Source organism: Mustela erminea, chromosome 13 (genome assembly GCF_009829155.1).
Source record: "Mustela erminea isolate mMusErm1 chromosome 13, mMusErm1.Pri, whole genome shotgun sequence".
NCBI classification, from domain to species: Eukaryota; Metazoa; Chordata; class Mammalia; order Carnivora; family Mustelidae; genus Mustela; species Mustela erminea.
The window spans coordinates 3,892,456-3,917,500 of record NC_045626.1 but is presented as its reverse complement, the minus strand read 5'-3'; the positions used below and the strand labels follow the sequence as shown (position 1 = coordinate 3,917,500).

At 40.7% G+C, this 25,045-nt stretch overlaps 1 protein-coding gene across 8 annotated transcripts in view; it reads left to right on the top strand.

Moving 5' to 3' along the window:
* ZNF407 (zinc finger protein 407) overlaps positions 1–25,045 on the top strand; it is a 433,426-nt gene that overhangs the window by 254,171 nt on the left and 154,210 nt on the right. For all 8 annotated transcript variants that reach the window (XM_032309887.1, XM_032309881.1, XM_032309880.1 and 5 more), the window contains 2 exons: positions 2,395–2,478; positions 12,353–12,473. In XM_032309887.1, coding sequence (XP_032165778.1) covers positions 2,395–2,478; positions 12,353–12,473 — 205 coding nt within the window. The remainder of the gene's footprint in view (positions 1–2,394; positions 2,479–12,352; positions 12,474–25,045) is intronic.

Here is a 25,045-nt window from a genome sequence, read left to right as displayed (position 1 = left end):
GATTGGTTTCCGTGTCTTTCTACATTTGAATGCAAAATGGCACACTTGAAACTAATTCAAGTTGTTCAGAAAAGTCTCCTATTAGATTACTGTAATTATGTAAATATTGTATGTTAAGTGAACCCCCTCTATGGAGTGAAATATTACACTTAGTTTTTTCTTCAAAATTTTTGTTTTGAAAAATAGTCTGATGTCCACTATCCGAGCCTAATGCCTCTACCCCCTCAAAAAACAAACAAAACACAAGTGAAATCAAATTCAGAATGAAAAAAAAATCAAGTCACCAGGTAAATGTGACGTACAAATACATTGCAGGGTAACATCCTAACTAAAATTCTGCACTTCAAAAAATCAAGGTCACTAATATATCTAGAATTGAATCACATTGAAAATTTATTAATAATTTTGTCTTTGTGCCTAAACATATCTTCAAATAGGAAAGGGAATAAAACTTCATATATCTCTGCAGCATGTCTGCCTGTAAAGGATATAAATCTCATGAGAATTTTTCTGTTTTTATGTTACAAGAAAAATGTAGGTCACAAAGAAGTTCATAAATGGGAGAAAGGAATCCCCGTCTTCTTGCATCTCAGAGTAATAAGGACCCTCTGTCACACTAGAGGTTTCCCTAGTTGGGTGGCACAGCCCTTCCACTGCCACACGGCTCCGCACACACATGTGCTCTCAGGCATGCATGGGGGAGACCGGGCACAGATGTGTGGCCACGCGTGCCCGGGGGGTGCATGCCCACAGCACCGTGCTAGGAAAGACATCTCGGGGAACAGCTTTGCCTCCACATAGAGTAGTATGTTAATATTAACGAGCAAATTATCTATGGGATTCTTAAAAAGTCTATTTTCAGTGTTATTTAATTGATAATATGGCTGGTTGGCAAGATTTATATTCCAAATTGATTAAATAATTAAATGAGTGATTATAATTAAACTTTATTCTTCACAGCCATCTACTCTATTTTTTTTTTTTAGATCTTGAGATGATGATGCCAAGGGACAAACTTAACCCCAAAATAGGAAAGCAAAGATAGGAAAAATATTTAAATTCAACTTTATTTCATAAATGATAACAGTGAACATTTTCAGATACCTTTGGGAAATGAGATTATACATAATTTGCTTTAAAACTCTCTTTATTTTGTCATCTACATGACAAAAGCTAATAATGCTCACAAGTGAAGGGCCTCTTTGTGGTCACTGAAGTTATTCTGCCTTCCTATATTTACTATTGTTTTCCTCTAACTGTACAAAGGCAGCCAGCATTTTCCAAATTCATCGAGCTAAATTTCTGTTATGAAATGCCAAAATGTTTTAGAACAAAGCCACCTGACTGGGGCAAAACCATTGAAAGACTTGTTGCATTAAGCATCTAGATGAGTAAAGTATATAAGAATAGATACAAATGATTTATTTTGTTTCTGGAAAAGTATTTTATAATTTCGCTGTATCGCTCCATGGTTAGCATTTTTATTCTCTTTTGCCCTTCCCTTTGAGCCTTGTGGGATAAACTGCCCAGCTTGGCAGCGCTTACTGCCTGAATATGCTGCTGGAAAAAAGATAGATTGCATTTTTACACTGTAGGGGAAAGTGTTCACTTGTGTAAAAATGCTTAAATAAAATGAGCATTTACACACTTTTAACAAATACTGACTCTGCCAAATCTGTCTCTAATTGTTGCAGGGGTATTCCATCCAGGACTGTCATTAAAGATGAATAATTGAAGTTTTTCTACAATTTCTTTAGCAATCCCTAGACTTGTTTTTTTATGCCATGCAAGTTTGAGAAACATAAACAGCACTGAATTGTTATTGGTGCTGAGTAATGTGGATTTTATTGTTACTTGGGATCTTCAGTGTGTGTGAGGAAACCATTTAATTCATATTATTAAGTAGGAAGTTATTAAAGAAGAACCTGATAGAATCAGGTAAAACCAATTCAATATCCTTCAGTTGTTGGAAAATTCAATATGTTTTATTTAAGCAGAATCCTAGATACTATATATTAACTATTCCAAGCAATCTTTACTCAGCTCAGAAAGGCCAGATGTATGGGAATTGTAAAAAATCAGGATATGCATAAAAACTGTTCAAGTGCATAAAGCAGCCCCATCTGGAAGACATCTACCAGAAATGAAGTTGTACAAAACCATTCCATTGATAATAAAGCTAATTTTTATGGGTCTGACAAGTATGTAATTATGTTCAGTGGTGCTTTTCAGATTTTATCACAGTCAATAAACCGCAGTGGTAATTTCATTCCCATTTGACATATTTACATGGAAACATTTGATTGGAGGAATTAGTAACCCTGAAAGCCTTGATAGATATGTTTTAATGATCTGTGACCTCCGCAGTCCCTCATCTGTTTATTGTTGCAACAGGCGAGAAGTCGTTTCTGTGCGACCTCTGCGGCTTCGCCGGCGGGACTCGGCACGCGCTCACCAAGCACCGCCGCCAGCACACAGGTCAGTACGGCCGCCCGGTGCCCAGCACCAGCGCTCGGCCCTCCGTGGCTTGTCTTGTCCATTTCTGTGACACCCCTGTGCTTGAGGGTCTGCTGAGGTTTCTACTTGAGTGACCTACGATTTGGAGTCACCTATCTGTACATGTTTAAAAAAGTCGCCCTACTGCATGTATGTGCAGTGCAAATACATGAGACCGTAGGAGGAGAGAGAGCTTTCTGCCACGTGCAGACACACCAGGCTCTCTCTGCTGGCAAGACTTGGCCGTGGATGTGGTGGGTGAGGCCCGAGGCCGGCTGGCTCTCCGGCGCACCTCTCCCCTCAGCGTCCCCACCTACTTCCTTCCTCACCCCTGCCTCCTTCGTTGGCTCCCGGCTTATCCAGAGGGTCCCCCTCCACCCCGTCCAGCTACTTCTTGGTCCGTGTATCCACCTGACCCTCCAGGGGCAGTCCCTCTGCGAGTTGGGGCCAGTGGGTGCGGTTTTAGGTTCTTGCTGCTTCTATTTTTCTTGCTCTGAAGAACGGAGAGCAACTTGCGTAGACAGCGACACGGAGCAGCGTCCTCTTTGCGATCCGCATCCTTAGTGGTTCAACAAAATCAAGTAGGTGCCTCAGTTAGGAGCAGTTCAGAATGGAAAGTTTTAAATATTCATTAAAATTGATTACCTAGTCGGTCGTTTAAGTAATTATGTTAATAATTGTAAATTATACGTGCCCGGGACAGTGCTGTTAATGGCATTGTCCCTTCTAATTATTAACAGAACTGTTTTATTATCAAAAGTGGCCTAGTTTAGATGATAAATCATGTGGTAACACAATCTGTCACTGAATGTTGGGCTTTTCCTTGGGGACCGTGATGGTGGGTGTTCGGTGGTCACACTCAGAGTGGCATGAAATGAAGACACATGAAATAGGTTGTTTGTGGGACATTTTGAATCTTGGTATGTTATATTTAACCGCCATAGGTGGCTCCAGTGCCCATCATGGTATTTGTAAGATTAGTAAAAACTAATGCCGGTCACTTCTTTCAGATCGTGAGTGTATGATTCAGGTCTCTGTATGGGGTAAGAGTTATTATCGAGGGCGGGGAAATCCCAGTGTTTAGCACAATGTTGGAAACTTACACTCCATTCCGTAAACAGGGAAGTCCCCTTTCAGTTTATAGGAGCAACCTGTGGCCACAACCCGTGAATCTATGGAAAGGGTATCGGAGTCAGGGGCGGCAGGAGAGGCCCAGTGGAACCCAGCCCTCCTTGGCAGCTGTCTTGGAGAAGCTTGGAGTGGTGTGTGTGTGTGTGAACCTGTGCTAATGTGGAGTGCTTTATTCTTAGTGTGTTCAGTGTATTGCTGCCATGTGGTCCTTGTTGCTTGCCCGGTCGCTCCTTGCTGGCGCCCGGGACCCGTGGAGCCCCCTGTGCCACCTCTACCAGCGCGGCGGAGCTCCCTCTTCCCCGGTGGTGAGGACCGTCGCGCTGTGATCACGGGCGCTTACAGGTGATCGATCATGAAGCCAGCGTCGAGCAGGCACAACTTTGTACTTTATGTCAGGTCCAGAGGCTCCTTATTACTTTGCTATTAACTTTATACCATATAGGACAGTGTCTCACAGACAGAGGCATCTGTCTTCGTGGCATTTATCTGCCTCTGTGGCACAAATCAAACATGATTCTTTAATACCGAAGTCAGTTCTGAAGACTGTTTGCTTCAACCAAACAGCTTAGTACAACTCAGTCTAGGCCCTTGGCTTTTATGCTGGATTTGTAATATTTAAGCAACATACAACTTGTTTTTTTCCCAAGGCCAGAATTGTATGGTGCATTTGAAATCTATATTTCTCTGATGTATTCCTCTTCAACATGGTTTACCTTTTTACCACAGAGTGCCCACGCAAATCACAATCAGCTTGGAAAGGGATAGGTATCAAAAGTGTTCCAAATGGCGTAAATAATTCCCTCCTGCAATACAGACTGTCTAGGGGGCTGACACAAAACATCTTCCATTCCAAGATTTACTTTTATCACCTGTCAGAGACCCTTGATTCAAGGGCACAGGAGCAGATCCTCACATGTAGCTGAAGGGTCTTGGCCAGTTTAATAACCAGCAGCCTGCCCAAAGGAATGCGAAGTGTGAGTTTCCATGAGAAGTGTGCAGCCCTTTTGACAGATCGTTGACACACAAAGGGCACTGCTCTATATCCATAGCCATTCTGGCGTCCCCTCCCCCACCCCGACTTTCTTTACTTTTCTATCAGAGCTACCTGAGATGCAGAACATTTCTTAATGATTATTTTGGCCAAGATTATTGTTCATAAAGGAGAGTGTGAAGAGCAACACGATTTAATATGCACTGTTATGTCACAGAAAGGGGAACAGGAGGAAAGGAAGGCTGCCTTTGTTCTGCTTTTTTGAGTAGGGTGGGTGCAGGTGGCCCTGCTGACTTGCAGGTAGCACAGCTCAAGAGCAGGGAATGCCTCGCGCCTGATCGACTCATCTTTCTGGTGTTGGAATGACGGAGGTTTCAGAAGGGCTGTTCCCAGTGCACTAAGTTATTTTGATCAGTCCTTAACAAGTGTGTGCACCCCTTCATGCAGTGCCTATCTCAGTTCAGGCATGGACAAATATTAGCAAACTGGAATTCTTATTTAAAATCTGTGTGTGTGTGTGTGTGTGTGTGTGTGTGTGTATTTTTTTTCAAATTTTACAACCTAAAAAGTGAGTTTATTTCTTGGGCTATATATTGAGCCTAACAAACACAAAAACTTCTGTGTTTCTGAAATATAGTTCCCTGAAAAAAATTACTTGAAGAAATTTCCTGAAATTACCTGAAGAAATTATCATTTGTGGATGAAAAAATATATTTAAACAGTAGCACTGGGCATGTAACAAAATGAATGAGTTATAAACTAACTGTTATGCACAGATTTGATTAAATCGTACTTTGTAAAAATTGACATTGTTTTCTTCCCCTTCCGGGAACCTACACATACATGCATGCTTGAGCCTTCCTTTACTTAGTGCTTATAGTATAGGATGTTTATGTTGCATATTTTGGTAGCATTATAGTTTTTTAGAGAAAAAAATATAATTCAAAATTTCTTAGTGTTACACAATTTAATCTACAGTGTTGTCAAGTATGAAATGATAACTTATAGTTCCTTACAATATAATGCTAGCCTAATGTGAACTCCAAATTAGTAGAATTATAGAGAATATAAATGGCATTATTCTTTAAAAGTGTTTTTTAAGTTTCAGTTGTGTCATATAAAAATGTCATAAAAATTAAGATGAAATAAGCTATGTTAACCTTGTTTTTTACATGCTTATGTTAAATCTCTAAACTTAGAAAATTAACTTTGAAGAGCTTAAATGACCTTTCATTTACACTGCTAACTCAGACAGTGAGTCCATACTGTCACCCTCTATCCTCTCTAGATTCCTGCCAAATCCATGAAAAATGGATAGATTAAAGATGCCTATCCAAAGGCTATTTGAATAAACAATTTAGCAGTGAGTTGTGACATGACACATTTTCAGACACTAGTTTGAATGGAATAAGGAGACATCAGGATATAGTTGTCTGCTCGCTTAATGAAAATAGCATCTTTTATTGTTTGACTGCTTAGATTCATTATTTGTACTGCGTAACTTGATCTCTTATTACGTAGCTACAATAGTCATGACCGTATTGTATTGGCCTGAAGTCACACAGATACATCAGTGGAACAGGATAGATCCATGCCTGTAGTTGTCAGTTGTCTGTGACCAAGGTATGATATGTAGAGAGAAATCTAACAAAGGATGTGCAAAACTCTTACACTGGAAACTGCAAAAAATTGCCAAGAGAAATTAAAGAACCTAAATAGAATGACATACCATGTTCATGGACTCAAAAGATTCAGATCCCGTCAAGCTTCTTCTTGGTGTTAAAAGATTGACAAGCTCATTTTAAAATTCAAACAGAAGCAGCACATGGACAAAAATTGGAAATGGCAGCTATCTGAAAGAGTTTTGAGGATGATGAACCAACTTGGCCTCATGACTTACCATAAGGCTACAGTAATCAAGTCACTCTGGTATTGGCATCAGGAAGTCAAATCTGTCAGTGGAATGGAGCAGAAATTACAGAACCAGACCTACGTCTGTATGATCAATGGATTTTTGACAAAGGAACAAAGACAATGCAGCCTTTTTAATATATAATGCTTGACTAATTGGATATATGTATGCAGTAAAAATGAACTTTGATCTGTATATCATATCATGTATGACATTAACTCCAAACTGTTCTAAATATAAAATTGAAAACTATATAAATTCTAGGAGAAAATTTAGAAGAAAAATCTTTTTAACCATAGATTAGCAAAGATTTCTTAGATACTGCATCAGAAGCCTGATTTTTAATTAGAAAAAAAAAAACCCATAACTTGAAAAATTATAAACTGACAAACTAAAAACTTTATACATTAGTTAGCGACTCCCCTGTGGAAAGACACTGTGAAGAGAATGGATGTGAAGACAAACCAAGACTGGGGAAAAGTATGTATAAATCACAAATCTTACTGAGGATTTGTATTTGTAATGTATAAAGGAGTCTCAGAATACAAGAAAACAAACAACTAAAAGGGGGTTGAATGATATGAACAGACATGTCACCAAAGATATAAATGTATGGCAGATAAGCACATGAAATGATTCTCAACATCATTAGAAAAATACAAATTGAAAGCACTGACCGTACCAAGTATTGGTGAGGATTTGGAGCAGTGGAAACTTTCCTCTACTGCTAGTAGGAATGTAAAATGGTCAGACCACTCTGGAAAAAGGTTAGCAGTATCTTATAAAATTATTATGTACCTACCAAATGACCCAGGCAACCCATTCCTAGATGTTTTCCCAAGAGGAAAAGAGATACATGTCCATGCATAGACTTGCACATAAAGATTTGTAGCAGCTTAGTTTGTAACACCCCAAAATGCAAACAATTCAAACGTCCTTCAGTTGGTGGATGGATAAACAGTGTGGTGCATTCATATCATGGAATGCTACTCCTCCACTTGTAATAAAAAACAAATATTTACGCTCGGAGCAACATGAATGAGTCGCAAAGTAATGCTGATACAAGGTCAGACAAAAGAGAGTACATACTCTATGTATAGAAATATCTAGAAAATGCTAGCTAATATATAGCAACAGAAAGCAGATGAGAGTTTGTTTGAGGATGGAATGAGCCAGAGAGAGAAAGGGACCTTGGGGAGTGGTGGCTGTGTTCATTGTCTTGATTGTGGTGGTAGTTTCAGTCCACCTTGTATGGTCAGTGTAGCTACATTAAGTTAGCGAAACAGTTAATAATGCATGTGGTTTTATCCAGATGAGTGCATCACTTTGTGTTCCTGTTGTCCATGTGAGCTGCTCTGTGATGTTGGTGTGTAGCTAAAATAGTCTTGCAGTTCAGTTCTCATAGTGAATGGAGAACTTTTCAGATATGTTTCCATGCGGATGTTTGTGTCTTTATGATATAGCATATTTCTATATCAAATTTGAAGACATAGAGATTTTCTTCAGCCTCGGCAAGAGGAAAATCATCTGCTGTCTCAAACAAAAGCAAAATCCACCATCATCATGAAAGAGAGCTTTTGTATAAGTTTTGTGTAGTTGTCTCTACCAATGTAAGTGCCTTGACCAGCAGTTTAGAGACCGTGAACAACGTTATTCAAGTTGACCCTGAGTGACCACTCAATTGTGTTATAGGTGGGATTTATCTTGAGAATAAATGGCTGAAAGTACAGATATGCCTCTCAACTCCCAAGATTTTACTCTGCTTTGCATATGTTCTTATTTTTACAAAAATAAATCAAGTATTTCCTTGTAGGATCCATTAAATGGTTTCTCTATGTTAAATTCACTGTGAGAAACCAAATAATTGTTTTGTATATAAAAAGATTTGTCTTGGGCGCCTGGGTGGCTCAGTGGGTTAAGCCACTGCCTTCGGCTCAGGTCATGATCTCAGGATCCTGGGATCGAGTCCCACATCGGGCTCTCTGCTCAGCAGGGAGCCTGCTTCCTTCTCTCTCTCTGCCTGCCTCTGTCTACTGTGAACTCTCTCTGTCAAATAAATAAATAAAATCTTTAAAAAAAAAAAAAAGATTTGTCTAAAAAAAAAAAAAAAAGGTTTGTCTTTTTACTGGTTTGGAAAGCTTGACGAGAAGCACGGGGGTGTGCCCCCTCTTCATCTCCGTGGGAGGGCAGTGTGCCCGGACCTGTGTTCAGCCACTCCAGGCACACAGGCCACAGAAGCAGCGAGGCATTGGACCCTCTGAGAAGTACCTTGCATGTGCTTTGTCTTCTCTGATCCTCATAACTGTCCTGCTGTCCTGTTTGTTTGGTGGTTTTACCCTTCTGATCTTGTCCAGGGGGTTGACAGGTAGGGAGTGAAATATGGCAAAACCTGGACTGGGATTGAAGGCCATCTGGCTTCTTCCAGCCGCCACCCGGCCTGCAGTAGTAGGTAGGACGCCGTCTGCTGAAACGTGAATGTGTTCAACTAACTGACACATAAATAGGACAAGACTCTAAACATTCTAGTTTTCAGGACAGATGTAGTCTTGCTGCTAGTGGAATTGATGTAGAGTAATTTTATACCAAGGTAGTTCATCCTTTGTTTTCTACATAAGTCAGTATACTTGTAAAGCTATTAAAAAAAAACACCAGAATTAAGATGTGGCAAGTAGAATTTTGCACATACATAAAATTAATCTGTGTGTAAAACTTCTCAGAAAGAACGTTTGCTGAGAGGAGTATTATTGCATATTATAGATAATTTGGGGGAGGAGGTGATTGTGAAGTTTTCTCTAGTTCATTGCTGTCCAACAGAAATGTCATGGAAGCTATACTTGTCATTTTAGGTTTCCTGGCAACCATGTTTAAAAAAAAAAAAAAGAGTAACAGGTGAATTGCTTTTTTAAATAGTGAGCGAAATGTCTATTCATGTCTCCTGCCCATTTTTTACCTGGATTATTTTTTGGGTGTTGAGTTTTATAGGTTCTTTATGTATCTTGGACACTAACTCTCTATCAGATGTATCATTTGCAGATTCCCCATTCCAGAGGTCACCTTTTAGTTCTGTTGATTGTGTTGATTATGAAGTTCCAAATAATTTATTTTTGCTTTGGTTTCCCTTTCCTCCAGAGGCATACTTAGTTAAGGAGTTGCTATTACCAGTGTCCAAGAGGTTACGTGTTGTCCTCTAGGATTTTGATGGTTTCTTGTCTAACATTTAGGTCTTTCATCCATTTTGAATTTATTTCTATGTATAGTATAAGGAAGTGGTCCAGTTTCATTCTTTTGCATGGAGCAGTCTAGTTTCCCAGCACCATTTATTGAAGAGACTGTCTTTTTTCTTTTTTTTTTTTTTAAAGATTTTTTTTTTTTTAAAGATTTTATTTATTTATTTGACAGAGAGAGATCACAAGTAGGCAGAGAGGCAGGCAGAGAGAGAGAGAGAGAGAGGAGGAAGCAGGCCCCCTGCTGAGCAGAGAGCCCGATGCGGGACTCGATCCCAGGACCCTGAGATCATGACCTGAGCCGAAGGCAGCGGCTTAACCCACTGAGCCACCCAGGCGCCCCAAGACTGTCTTTTTTCTAGTGGATGTTCTTTCCTGCTCTGTCAGAGATTAGTCAACCATACAGTTGTGGGTCCATTTCTAGATTTTGTATTCTGTCCCATTGATCTGTATGTCTGTTTCTATGCCAGTATCATCATGTCTTGATCACTACAGCTTTGTAATGTAATTTGACGTCTAGAATTGTGATGCCTCCAGCTTTGCTTTTCTTTTCCAAGATTGCTTTGGCTATTTGGGGTCTTTTGTGGTCCCATACAAATTCAGAAAACATGAGTAGACACTTTTCCAGAGAAGACATCCAGAAGGCTAAGAGATACATGAAAAGATGCTCAACATCATTCATCATCAAGGAGATACAAATCAGAACTATAATGAGATACCACCTCACACCTATCGGAATGGCTAAAATTAACAGCACTGGAAACAACAGATGTTGGCTAGGATGCGGAGGAAGGGGAGCCCTCATAACCCTGCTGGTAGGCATGCAAACTGGTGCAGCCACTCTGGAACACATTATGGAGGTTTCTCAAAAATTAAAAGTAGAACTCCCCTAAGATCTAGCAATGGGACTGCTCGGTGATTCAAAACCACCTGGTACAAAGGGTACCAATATGGTACAAAATGGGTACAAAGGGTGCAAAATGCTGATTCAGAGGGACATGGTGTGTAGCATCATCAACAAGAGCCAGATTATGGAAAAAAGCCCAAATGGCCAATCAGCTGATGAATGGATAAAGATGTGGTATGTATTCCTATATATACATAAATACATATGTATATGTAAGAATATTATTCAGCCATCAAAATGGATGAAATCTTGCCATTTGCAACAGCGTGGATAGAGCTAGAGTGTATTGTGCTAATCAAAATAAGTCAATCAGAGAAAGACAAATACCTTATGATTTCACTAATAGATGGAATTCAAGAAGCAAAAGAGATGAACATGGGGGAACAAAAAAGAGAGAGGCAAACTGTATAGAGTCTCAACTGTAGAGAATGAACTGGAGGTTCCTGGAGGCGGGCTGGGGGGATTGGGGTTGTGGGAAATAGGTGATGGGAATTAAGGGGAGTGAACTTGTGATGCTGAGCACTGGGTCTTGTATGTAGGTGGGGAATAACTAAATTCTCCTCCTAAGACTTATATCACACACTGTGTTAATTAACTGGAACGCCAATAAAAGCTCGAAACTTAAAAAAAAAAAAAATGTTACGGAAATACCTCAAATTATTTTCATTTCCAACATGAAATCAATATAAATTATTATATTTTTCCTGTTCTGGGATGTTGAAATTTGGAGTGCATTTTATACTTCTTGCACATCTCAGTCCAGAGGCTAAATTTTTATATCTAATCCGTGACTGATATTTAGATTTGATAAAATTTATACTTAGAAAGTAGATTCACATTCCCAAGCTATTCTCTACAGACATTTTTTTTTTTTACATAGGTAAATCCCATATCAGTTTTTTAAATTGAAAGCTTATACTGAGTGAAATAGCCATATTTCAAGTACTTACCAGCCAGTATGGCTAATACAATTAAAAACTGAGATTTGATTATTTCTTTGAATGTGTGTGTGCGCAGGGGGAGTGGTGAGTGCAGAGAAAGATGTCAGTCGGAAGACTAGCCGTGAGCGTGCAAGCCTGAGCCAGCTGACGGGTGAAGTGCGCGTGTGGGTAGAGCGGTTAGATCCAGCCGGGGGACACTGTGAAATAGTATTGCACGTGTTTCTTTGAGGCCTGTTTTTCTGTGGTGACCTCTTACTCACCTTTAGTGAACTGTAAATTTTCCTTACCTCATACAGTTTTCTCATTGGTATCAAATTAGAGCTTTATTTTTTTCTTCATATTTAACTTTAAGATTTTATACAGTATATTCAAAGAATATCTCTATTCTGTGATTTTTCATGCTTTTATCCTCAGGGAGATTTTTCTAATGGCTCTAGTGTAACATAGTTTGTCAAATGACTCCAAATACAGTGCTGGACCAGGCTTTTGTGTAAGTTTGTGTAAGCTACATTTGAGCGCCATAATATGTACCTTGCCTCCATTCAAATATAGAAGTAAGAATCAGTGGTATCTTCTAAGTTTCTCACTCGGGGAGTGAATATTCAGGCGTCCCAAATGTGAGTAGCCCATTGAACTATATTCTTAAATTTTTATGGAAATAAGTTTCTTTTTAATTGTTAGTAGCAGGTTTGGCCCTTCATTTCCAGTTTTTATAATTATTCATGTATAGCACTGCTTTATATTTTGCAGGAGAAAAACCTTTCAAATGTGATGAGTGTAGCTTTGCCTCCACAACCCAGTCTCATCTGACTCGGCACAAGCGGGTGCACACCGGAGAGAAGCCTTACAGGTGCCCCTGGTGTGACTACAGGTAAGGGTTTGTTACCAAGCAGGTGGAGTCAGTGGCTGTCGCGTTGTGTTCAAGGAAGGAATCACTCTTCTGATGAACACGAATTAGCACAGTGTAAAGCAGGATTCACTTACTAGGTCAGGAGTTTATTTCACCATCCAATTTTAGTGACTGTTTTTAAAATTGTAAAGTTCTTTTCCATTTTTTATAATGTTGATACTTGGGGTTTGTAATCCTTTATACACCTGAATTTCAGGTGATTTTATTTCTTGGCCAGAGTAAGGGACCGTCCCACTTCATGAGTTATTCCATGCATGTGGCCCTCGTCTACACTGAGTGAAGCACTTTTAGGCAGTGAAGACAATGCAAGAAATGTTTCCTGCCTTGAAGGACGTTGAGGCATAATAGGTGACTAGTAGTGCCTCTAAAGAGTTATAATACAGATTTCAGTCAGGAAAGAAAAAGGCCAGGAGTGTCCATAGGAAGAAACCAGTCCAGCCACATGCACTTCCTCCTAGTGGAGACAGCATTTCAGCTGGTGCTTAAAAGATGAGGAAATGTCCACGACCTGAGCACAGGAGTAATGGTGTGCTGTAGCATTTTCGGGCCGACAGTGTGATCCAGATCACAAGTGCTCAGCCCGTTCCCTGCGATCCTTGGTGGCTAAGGGATGTCTGCCGCACTGCAGAGTCAGCCTTGCAGCCACAGCAAGACATAGGTGCCAGAAGTTCAAGACGACGTGGTCAGGCAGTGGCAAATCATCCCGTTTCACTCTGCGATGAAGTTTGTGTGGAGGGTGCAGGTGAAAATTAAAATGGGAACTGGACATTGCAGCCAGATCGTGCTATACCTGCAGCCCATGAGAATGAATTCAGAGCACATTAGATGGTTTGTTAGACACCACAGAGTCTGCAGGCAGCCAGATGACATGTGTCTTGAGGGCCTCATCGGCCACACTGTGCAGCCTGAGTCTCTGTGTGAGGGCCTTCTCCATTCCAGAGCTGAAGATCTTGTGGACCCCATTACACATGACGACACAGGGATGTGGAGGGGGTTTCTTTCAACCAGCCCACTACTGTTAAAACGTTAGGATCTATATATACCTTAAGCCTGAAGCCTTCATTAAAAAAGACATTTTTGTATTCCTGTGGATTCCTATAGCCTGTGTATTCGGTAAATAGATTGCCATAATCTCTATTATTATCCTCAGTATTGCAGTAAGTTTTATGTGAAAGGTCATTTAATACTACAGAGATATTACAGATATATTTCATTCATTAATTATTCATTCATTCAACATTTTATGAGTTCTGTCTTTGCTTAGCACTAGATTGGTGTTTCTGGGAAATTTGGTAAAATGGTGATCCAATTAGAGGTAGACATAGAGATTTTAAGGTGTTGATATGAGTTCTTTAAAAAATAAACAGAATATTCTTTTCCATACTGAAGAGGTCATACTGTATAGTTGCCTTCTCCATAAAATGCAGAAAAGCAATTAGAGAAATTATAAAAATTTCCCCTAATTATCTCTTTAAGCTCAGGATTATACCCTTTCGGTCTATAGTGTATGCATTAGATTTGAGTTGTGGTTCTGGGGGATTTTTTTATTTAAAATTTTAGGTTTCATACTTAACAAATTGGGACCACCTTTCCGTTCCGTTAATTTTGTGTAACTGTGGTTTTCAATCTGTTGTTTCAAAAGTAGCAGAACTGTTGTTTCAAACTGGATCATTTCCACATCCCTATATAAGATATATAAAAGTGTTTTTTACTGCTTAAAAGTGAATTTCTTAGGTAACATCTGTAATATTTACTCATAATTTTAAGGAATAATTATATGATGCTGTTTTGACAGGAAAAAATTTTCCAATGGGGAAGCTATTGATCAGAATAGCTGTTGAGTTAGCCCTGGTGTCCGGTCTGTGTCCTTGTTCTGGGGTAAGCAGGAGGCTGGGTAGCTAAGGGCTCAGGCTCTGCAGGAGCGGACCCAGTGGGCTCTGCCATCTTAACTTCTCGTGAAATACAGGTGGCGAGAGGAGCAGCCTTCCGGGAGCCTCGCTCACGGTAGAGGAGGAGCGCGGCCTGACAGAGACGCGGGCGCCCTGGGTTTCCTCTCAGACTGTCCCTTGGATGGTTACAGGTGTTGCTGCACCTGGTGACCTCAGGATCGTATTCAGTGCAAGAGGGTCAGTGCCCTGAAGGTCTTCTGTTTTTTGAAGTTTATTTATAACGCATGCCCTGACGGACTTTCCCCCAGTTTTTGAAGTTGTCAAAAATACATTAAACCCAGCATCGTCTGTTACATAGTCACTGACAAACCGTCGAGCTCTGAATGCCTCACTTGAGGACCCCTCGTCTCCAGTGCATTCTGTTGCTTGCTTGGCTTCAAGTTAGACAGATAAACAGTAGTCACTTTATGAGGTATTTTAGACATTTGGGCTATTTTTAGGCATTTTCATTTGAAAATGCTTACTCCTAAATCTCTGTGCATATCCATGATTTTTTGCAAAAGAAATTCCTAGAAGTATGACTTATGGCTTTTAATACTATTAAATTTAATTTATTTAATAGTATCACTATGATTATTAATTATTATAGTATTACTACAAAGATAGGGGTTAGAATATTTTCTCATTGGTAAGTACTATGTTTCGGTAGACTTAGTCTTCGTGTGCCTAACCATTTCAAAATATTTCAGGCTTTCTTGGTTTGAAATCGTATTATGCTTTTGATGAGGTTAAGGTTGTGATCTCTGCCTTGTATGCACGCGGTCTCCCTGACACAGCGTCACGTCCGTTCAGAAGGCATCTGAGGTAGCTGGGTTCCGTCCCTGCAATGCCTCCGACAGCCACTGTGGGTAAAAGGAGATTGTGTTTTTCAAGAATATTGCCACTGCCCTATGAATTAATACTCGGGACACTTATATCTCATGATGTCTGTCAAATTTCCTTTTGAAATGTTTGAAATTCTTGATAAAAGGTTGGTTTTATCTTTATTTAGAAATTTTTGGAAATTTGATTATTGACAGTTAACAGTTTGAACACTTGTTATTCATGTAACAGGCCCGTGTACATGTGGTTAGGTCTGCTTTGCTCGTGAACAAAGACAAGTTAACCTTGCTTAGGAATACCAACCCTTGCAGGTACATGAATAGTGATGTTAGGAACTATGAATGAAATGTGGCAGTTGCAACAGATACCTTTGTTTTCTTGTTGATGAGCAAAAGATTTAAAAATGAGCAGAAAAGTTTACAATGATCATCTTGGTTGCATAGTGTAATAAGAAAATGCTTTTATCATGTCTGCCTTATAACAACAAGGAGAATATCTTTTTCCTTTTTTGAGTATGTGTGACTTGATGGAATAAAAATATTCATAAGATGATCAGATATTTCTTCTTAAGAAGATGTGGTTATATTTGTCCTATTGATATTTTTCTATTTTTTGCTTTAAAACACTTTAACTTTTTTCCCATTTAGATTTTTATTTGTTGTTAATATAGAATGTAAAAATTATTCCCATAGAGTATTCCTGTGTTTGTCATTATTAACACTTATTTGCAGGTAAGTTTACCATCATTAGAAACTGAAATATTACTCAAGTTTCACTTGAAAATATATTTTTCATTTTATAAATTGAACATTAGTGAAGAAATACTTGTAGTTATAATTATTCATGAAAAATGTGAATATAGATTTGTTTACAAAAGAATTTTATAATTGGTCTTTTGAACCTGGGGCTATTTTTCAAGTTTGCATTATTAATTTAAGCAATGACATCTCATTCTATTCAGATATAAACATGTACCCCTTTTCCTAAGCTTTTGCTGTCTAAAATATCCAAAAGTCTAATCTATTACAAATCAGTATATTCCATCATTGCTCCATAACTTTTTTGCCATTAATTACTATTCATTATAATTTCAGAGCATAAATTTAGATTCATAGCTCACTGTCCTGCCATATTTTCTGTGCAGCGAACTCTTTAGGTTTGTTTCTACATTAAAATGGAAACAGTCCAGCATTTTTCTGTATTTTTATTTCCCTTTGTTATATATTGTCACTTCTATGTTACAAAATAGAAAACCTTTAAAACATTATGTAAGCACCCTTTCTAAAAATGTAAATCCTTATTTCCCCATAGAATTTATTAACATTGAACTGTATTCTGTTTCACTGGTGACACTGGCTCTCACAACAAAATAGATGGCTATACTTGGCCTCTCTTTTACATGAAAGTCCTCTTCTAATTACCCTCCATTTTTTATTTAGGATTTATAGGAGAATACAATAGATGTGTTTTAAGCAGTAAACCTTTTAAGTCATGAGAAAACAAAAAAAAGACACAATGCTACCTGCAGTATTAAAAATATTAAGGATAATCATATGTTATACCTTAAATGTCATTTAGCAAATTAAAGAAAGCTAAAATTTCAAGTCAGACTCTGGAAATTTGGTCACTTATGTTCTGTGTCCCTGTTGTGGATGTCGGAATAGTGTGCGTGTTCCCCAGGATTTCTTTTGGCCAGAGTTTTCCTCAGCTGTACAACTACCTTCGTACCTTCAGTCTTATACATAGTCTTAAAAATATTTTTTTTACTATTCCATTTTTCATTTTATTTACTATTTCTGTTATTTTTAAATTACTGGTTATTATAACCCCAATAGAAATATCACCGTATCATTGATCTTTGGAATAAAATCTGCAATTCCTGCTTCATGGGAAAGATTCACTCCGTTGTTCGCTGAAGTTGTAGGAAATACACTGATTTCCCCCACACACACACTTGTAGTTTCCTTAGCTCTTGGCTGGTGTAGTCCATAGGAGTCACTAATACATAAGGTTTTGCTCTCAAGAAGATTTTTCTTTTCTGTCTGAGTGAGGGTGAGGCTAAGAATATTTGATGTAACATTTAATTGAAGAAGTGATATCACAACTAGAAATGGGCTTTTTGTGATACTCCTTCATGTTTCCCTATTACTATTAGTCCTCTAAATATCTTAAGTATTTCTTAAAGATTCCATAAATTGTCACCCCCATGACTAGAGTAGGTACAGTGTGCCATTTGTCACCACCACCTGCAGTGTGTGTGACCCTCTAATTGTGTTTTATTTGTCTTAGAAAATACTTGTCAGAAAGATGTTTTTTGGTCAAAAATGCTTTTAATTGAACTCTTGACTTTACATGATGTTGGAAGCATTTTTTTGGGTAGTTTTAAGATGCAAGGACAAAAAAATTGTATTTGTAATAATTATTTCCCCTTAAAGTTTGAATTAATTTTTCAAACATATATTTCTATAAAGAGTCTCAGTTATGAAAATTTGTTTCAGGTCTTAGATAATATTATGCATTTGTATGTAATCTTGCTATATAAACATTTTATGTTTATTATGCATAATTAAATAATAAGATAAACTACCGTGGTTATTGTAGCATTAAGAATTCAGTGTGCAGCGGGTCTCATTGTTCCTGTCCTCCGTTTGTTCCAGCCGCATCCTGAGCGAGGGACACTAACTCCCCAGGGGATCATTTTCTCCTTTAGGATGATCTCTTCTGAGAGTTTCAGTTTTCCTTTGGCTTCCTGTGCAGGGTCACAGGTTGTACCGGGAGAAGCAGTGGATAGAGCAAACTTGGATTTGCCCTGAATGATGATAGGAAGAAAAAATAGATGTCAGTGTCTGTAGCAGGACATCATGGATAGCAAGAGAGGAGTGAAATTATACCTACCAAATGAATAGCACGCATTTCTTTATCAGAAAAATCAGAGGTAGCATTCATTTCTTTCGGGTGATTTCGAAGTTCTCAAGGAATAATGATATTACATAAAAGTAACCAAATGAAAATATGTAATATTAATATTAGATAAAATTTATTCTTAAAGCAATTTGATTGATGCTACAAGCCTAGTTGTATCAGAGCAGACTTTAAATCAAAACTGTTTTTGTCAGTGAAATAAGCTAGACAGAGAAAGGCTAATACTGAATGTCACTTGTATACAGAATCTTTTTTTTTTTTTTTAAAGATTTTATTTATTTATTTGACAGAGAGAAATCACAAGTACACTGAGAGGCAGGCAGAGAGAGAGAAGGAAGCAGGCTCCCTGCTGAGCAGAGAGCCTGATGCGGGACTCGATCCCAGGACCCTGAGATCATGACCTGAGCCGAAGGCAGTGGCTTAACCCACTGAGCCACCCAGGCGCCCCCAGTCTTTTTTTTTTTTTAAATATTTTATTCATTATTTGACAGAGAGATCACAAGTAGACAGAGAGGCAGGCAGAGAGAGGGGGGAAGCAGGCTCCCCGCCGAGCAGAGAGCCCGATGTGGGGCTCGATCCCTGGACTCTGGGATCATGACCTGAGCCAAAGGCAGAGGCTCAACCCACTGAGCCACTCAGGTGCCCCTTGTATACAGAATCTTTAAAAAAAAAAAAAAAAGGACAGACCCATAGAACCAGCAGAAAAGTGGTTTCCAGGGGTTGGGACTGGGGTAGTGGGTGCCAGAGAGGTGGGGAGATGCTGGTGAAGGGGTATAGACTTGGGGGTGCCTCGGTGGCTCAGTGGGTTAAGTATTTGTCTTCAGCTCAGGTCATAGTCCTGGGCTCGAGCCCCACATCAGGTCCCCTGCTCAGCGGGAAGTGTGCTTTTCCTTCTGCCTCTGCTACTCCCCCTGCTTGTGCTCTCTCTCACTCTCTAACAAATAATTAAAATCTTTAAAGAAAACAGACAACAACAAAAGGATAGACTTTCAGTTAGAAGACGAGGTCTGAGGATCTGATATAAAAACATGGTGATGGTTTCCAGTAGGACTGTTACGTATTTGGAAGTAGTTAAGAGAATAGGACTTAAATATTCTCACTGAAACAACAGAAAAATCCCAGTAGTTAAAAAAAAAAAATGTCATTTAAAGTAGCAGTGAATACTGTTCCGTTATTTCATTTACCCCAAGCCTGTTGTCGCTTTAGATTCTGCTCTGCTGTAGCTGCTGATCCAGTTAACGGACTAGGACACAAATGGACTAGGCTGAAAGGGTGGTTTGAAAGCCTCTAAATTCCAGTTACTTTACATACTTTTCCTAGTACGATGACACCTGCAAGACACTCTTCCGACGGTGCCCCTGGCCCTGTGCTTGCAGTGGGCACTTCCCCGGGCGAGCCACCCCCTGCCGCTGGTTGCCGGGCACAGCTCGGCTCGCCTCACTGTGCTTCTCGGAGCCAGGTTCGGTCCCTGGCAGGTGTCTGCGCTGCTTAGGAGGTCTAGCAGGTGACAAGGCGGTCCTCACGGAGTTGTAGATGGTTCTGGTATGTTCAGGTGGGGTTTTTTGAGGGGTTGTATAGTAAAATGGCCTAACTATATCTTCTTTTCAGGTTTTCTCTATTGAAGTCAGAACGTACTGTATTTGAATTAAATACAGCACAGAAACGTACTGTATTAAGTACAGTATATAAGTTGTACTGTATGTGAATGCTTTTTTGCCTAATGTTTTTCACCGTTTTCAGCAGGAACTGAATTCTCTCAGAACAAGCATCTCCTCATCTTCTCTGGCTGTTTTATTAGTGATTTTTTTTTTTTTTTTAAATCTCAGTGGTTCTAACTGTGATTCTGATTTGGTTTGTGTTTTCTATACTGTTTAGTCTAATGTTATTTTTATACAATTGCATGTTCTACTCGAACCTTTCTCCCCGGCTTCTAGCCCAGGAGCGCGGGCTGCTTCAGTTTCCACTTCGGCCCGACGCGCCAGGCAGCGATGTGGCGCGAGCGCTTTTTGTCAGGTCTTTAGTGGAAGCGGATACATTTTCATCTAACAAAACAGATTTTCTTTGACCCAAACCTGTGGACCTTTACACAAATAGATTCCATAGCATTAAAAATTACAAATCTGTTCTGATGTCTTTAAAAGGGAAAAAAAAAAATCTGAGCTAATCTGTCCTGTTTATTGTACAAGTAAGTTGTTTTGTTTGTCGACGAGGCTGCACTAAGCACTGAGATCACAGATTAATTAGAAGAGCCGTTTTGAACACAAAGTGACCACACATTCCCTCTGCTATCTCTTGGAGTAGAAGCTAGACAAACATGTTTATCTAACCTGCTATTGCCGAATCCCAAATCCAGTCATTATAGAAGGTCCAAAGCTATCTTTGGGGATGGTCTTTCTACAAGGAATTACTATGGACAGTCCCCTGGGTGGTAGTTAGATATATCTGTATATATTGTGGCAGAAAGAAAGGCCTTAGAGATGAAAAAAATAGAAAATATTTTTTTGGGCAATAGTCTCTTGCATAATAAGTTATTCCTCAGACATTAGAGCTATTATCACACAACAAAACACTCCGCTGTGTAACTATCTATATCTCCGAGCGCCAGAGCCTCACACGGAGTAGCTTATTAGGGAAAACTCTGTAATCGCCAGGAGGGACTGACAAGAGTCAGTAGAACATCAGGCGCACCTTCCAGCATGGGGCTGAGTTTCACAGACTCCGCCGTGAGTGTCGAAGAAAATAACAAACAGACCATAAAGTGTATAAAAGTTGGACCAGGTAGCATTGGTTCAGTGAGAATGAGGAGGTAGTGGTTAAACCATTTTGTTTTCACAGATTCTGAAATACTGCTACTTTAGGGCCCGTAAAAAACTGAGAGAAAGAAACACTTGCAACATTTAGAAAATGGTGATGCACTGGTTTGAAGGAGGCACAAGAAAGAACCGTCTCCTGTACGCGAAACCCCCGTTCGTTCGTGGAGCGAGACGCGGCCTGCCGTGCGGCGGCACGTGCGTGTGATGTCGCTTTACCTTCAGAAGGTCTCTGCGAACAAGACCATGTCTTTGTTGTCTTCGTTTTCTTCATTAAAGGAATGTAGCCCCAACTGTTGGCTTTCTCCTTCTTATGAGAAGTGCTGTATTAGTTCTAGAACAAGAAATACTCCTAAATTTTTTCTTCCTTTTCTTTTTCTTTTTCTCTCTCTTTTTCTTTTTTTTTTTTTTTTTGTAAGGGAACGATACTAACCTCTTCCTCACTGCACAGCTATGAGTGAGCGGTAACAGAAATAAACCAGAGTCTCTTATTCAGTGACATAGTATGTAAGCTGATACTTTTCCCTACAGGGAATTTAAACCTAATATTAACCCTTGTTCTTGCCCCTTAAAGTGTAATTCCTTATTCTTGATTATTTCAACTTAAGCATTGCTAAACAACCCTCATCCCTCGTTTTGTATCTTTTGTAGCATGGGACCCTGCTTGGAGATCTCTCACTCTGTAAGATTTGAGTAGACGCTGGTGAACTGTATTTGGCCTTTTCTTTCCTCATCTTAAGTGACAACGTTTAACAAATACATGAAATGTCATAAAAAATTAGCATGTAAATTTTCAGTGCCTGTGCTGAAATCAGTCCCTTGGATTGTATTATTTGGAGTAAAAAATGGTTAGTGCTTAATTTTGAGAATTTTTTTTTTTGTCCTAAAAACTTAAGACAGTTTTAATTTTAGTTAAAGGTAAGATTCTGCAGGACTTTCTGCTCCCCAGTTGTGCTTTCCGTTTTACTGTGAGTTGCCTGCTCACTACAGGGAGCCCAGACTGCTGGGCGCAGGGATTGGGGGGTGAAGGCAGCAGCAAGTCCGGCTGGACCATTTGAGTTTCACCCCAAAGGCAGTGGGGAGCCAGTGGAGAATTTTAAGTGGGAAAGGGACGTACTCACATTTCTCTTGTCAGAGGTCACAATGCGGTGCCAATGATGAGCTAGAGAGGGACAGAGCAGGGGCCGGGAGGTCGTGCCACAGACGCTTGCAGGGGCACCCCGAAGCATCGTGAGTGCCCGCCCTAAGCTGGCAGCATGGCCCAGGACAGGGGAGGCGGCCTCCCGTGCTGCTCAGGCACTGGACCAGCGGAACCCAGGGCAAAGTGACAGGTGCAGGCCAGGGCCTCAGGCTTCCCGCCAGTGCCGTGCCCCAGGTCTCTGCTGCGGGAGGAGGACAGTCCCTGCCACGAAGTGACTGAGGTCCGGGCAGTGGGAGCCCTGCAGCGCCCATGTGCTGCCCTCATGGAAACGGCAGCAGATGCGGAGTGAGGGCTGGCATACCTAGAACTTGAAGGCATTGATGTGAGCGAAAGCTGCCTTGGACAATGTGGAAAAGGAGACATGGTTGGGGAGGGGGCAGCCAGTGAGCAGTGCTCAGCCGGGTCACCGTGCAGTACCGTGAGGGCCGTGCGGTCGTCCCGCCTCAGGGACCAGGATCACTGACTGTCTCGGGAAGACCAGGTCTAGTGAAGGCGGGGACCAGACGTTCACGGCCGGGTCAGCCCTCACAGCCCGGACGGGGCAGCTACGGTTCGGGGTGGGGGTTCTGCGCAGTGGGAGGGGCATGGAGGGTGGGTTTTGAGCCGTCCTGCCTGCCTCCGTGGACGCCGTCGTCGGGGCATGGAGCCGCATCCATATCCGCGCGGGGACGGAGGCCGTGGCCCTGCAGCCTCTGCTCTGACGGCACCTGCTTTCACCTCCGGCGGCTGAAAGCATCTGGATCAGCAGCACAGACACTGTGCAGTGGTGTTAGTCGCTTTCCGCTCCCCACTCCCCACCCTCAATATTAGGATTTTGTTGGTTTTATAGGAAGAATTTCCGCAAAGCCTGTATTACTTTAACTGTTACATGCAATTCAGAAGTTTGCTTTGCATCAGCCTGTGTAGTCGTGTAACAAACACTATTTTTTAAATGCAGTCTTTTAAAATGTGACATTTTTCCTGTGACTTACTGTAAACAGTTTTTGTGAGTGTCTTGGGGTTCTTCTCAGACCAGTAAATCCAGTGGGCTGCTCTGGTGACGTCATAAGCCAGTGGAGGAGCTCGGCCGTTAACTGTGATAGCACCTGACTCCCCGTGTATTTACGGCCCACGCCGTTGGTTTTACCTATCTTTTGCGTGCTGGACTTCTTCCTACTAAGGAATTCCTACTTACACACGACCTAACTCTCGTGTCACTTGCGGGCTTACTCGCATCTTCTGTGTCCGTTTGTGCTCAGACTTCTGTCTGACTGTTTTAGTTCGACCCCCCCCACCTTATTCAGATCGCCGCGTCTCTAGGAAGCTAGTGCTCTACTGCAGCGGTCTCGCCCGCAGAGAAGTGATCATAAGGGTCACGTTGCTGGCGGAGTGAATGTGTATGATAGGGAGAGAAAGCACGCCTCTCACTCCTTACCGTGAGATGGGGGCGTGATTTGTATCCCTGACTTAGGGTGCATGACAACGGCTGAGTGTTGGCGTCAGTGATACTGCAGCACTAAAAAGTGGACATAAGTCATCCGTATTGTCCCACAGGTTGACATATGCTTTTTGTTTGTTTGCTTTTGCATTCAGGCATGTTGTGTAGGGATTTCCTTTGACCCCACTGCAGTTTTGTCTGCTCTGTTTCATTATTAATTGGGGTTGTTATGGCTGCATCTCAATTTTTTGCCTTTAGCGTGTTTTTGAACTTTAAAAATGAGAAGTACATTCATTTCCCTTTTTGCAAATTGTGACGGTTCTGTACACCTTGTCACAAATTTGGGAGCATCGCTGTGAGTCCAGGGGAACGTCGTGGACTGACACCCCAGTGCTCCTGAAGCAGGTCCGTCTTACACTGGCGGTGCCGTGCTCTGGACACAGCCGAGGCGGCCTCCTTTCCCTTGGCTCACGCGGCGTCCTTCAGGAAGAAGGAGCCCAGAGACACCAGTAGGAGCGGCAGTAGTAAGTGTGTCTTTGCGGAAGTGTCGTCCCAGACTCAGGCGGCCGTGGGCCCGGGCCAGAGAAATATATGGATGATATCAGCACATATATATATATAGTTTTAATTACGTGTTCCTTTCAGTTAATGATTTCTCTACGGCTGTTGAAACACGATGTTATGAATATAGTGATTATGCGACCCAAATCTTACTTCTTGAGTTATATGTCCTTGTTTTTAACTAATATGCACATGCACACATCACCTTCCTCACATCCGTTTTTAACAGAACAGTCTTTTAAAACATTGTGTGCGCTAATGTCGAAGAGATTCAAAACAGGGTTCCAGTTTTATTTTTAAGGTTTTGTATTTTGTTTTGTTTTGTTTTGTTTTTTTAGTTTAAAAGTGGAATATATGTTTTCTTTAGCTGTAAAAGCACAATCAAGGCACCATGATAAGTGAGTCAGTGTTGTAAAAGTAAAACGAATTTTGCCTTCACTCACATGAGCTATAGAAGGAGGAAGCTTTATTGTCCCTGGGAAAGTGATAAGGCAGAGTAATTGTATATTATACTGTCCCAGAACATCTGCCTGAAGACTGTTGGAGCAATTCATCTATCATGGGCGATACAGCATGTTTTGTCTTTTTGCTTTAACCCGTCCCCACTGCTGGCCTGCGCGGAGGTTTTGATAGGGCCTGCGCCTGGGCTGGGGCTCACATTAATCAGTCCCCTTGTTCAACACTCCAGCTGACATAATTACAACCTGCGTACAGCAGTTATTCAAGCCGAGTCCTTGTCACTCGTGGTGCGAAACTACACAGCTCCGATCCCGGAGGAGATTGCCTTATCACACAGAACAAGGGCTCGCAGGAGTCGAAGAGAATAGAAATGGGAAAATGTCTTCCGGGAG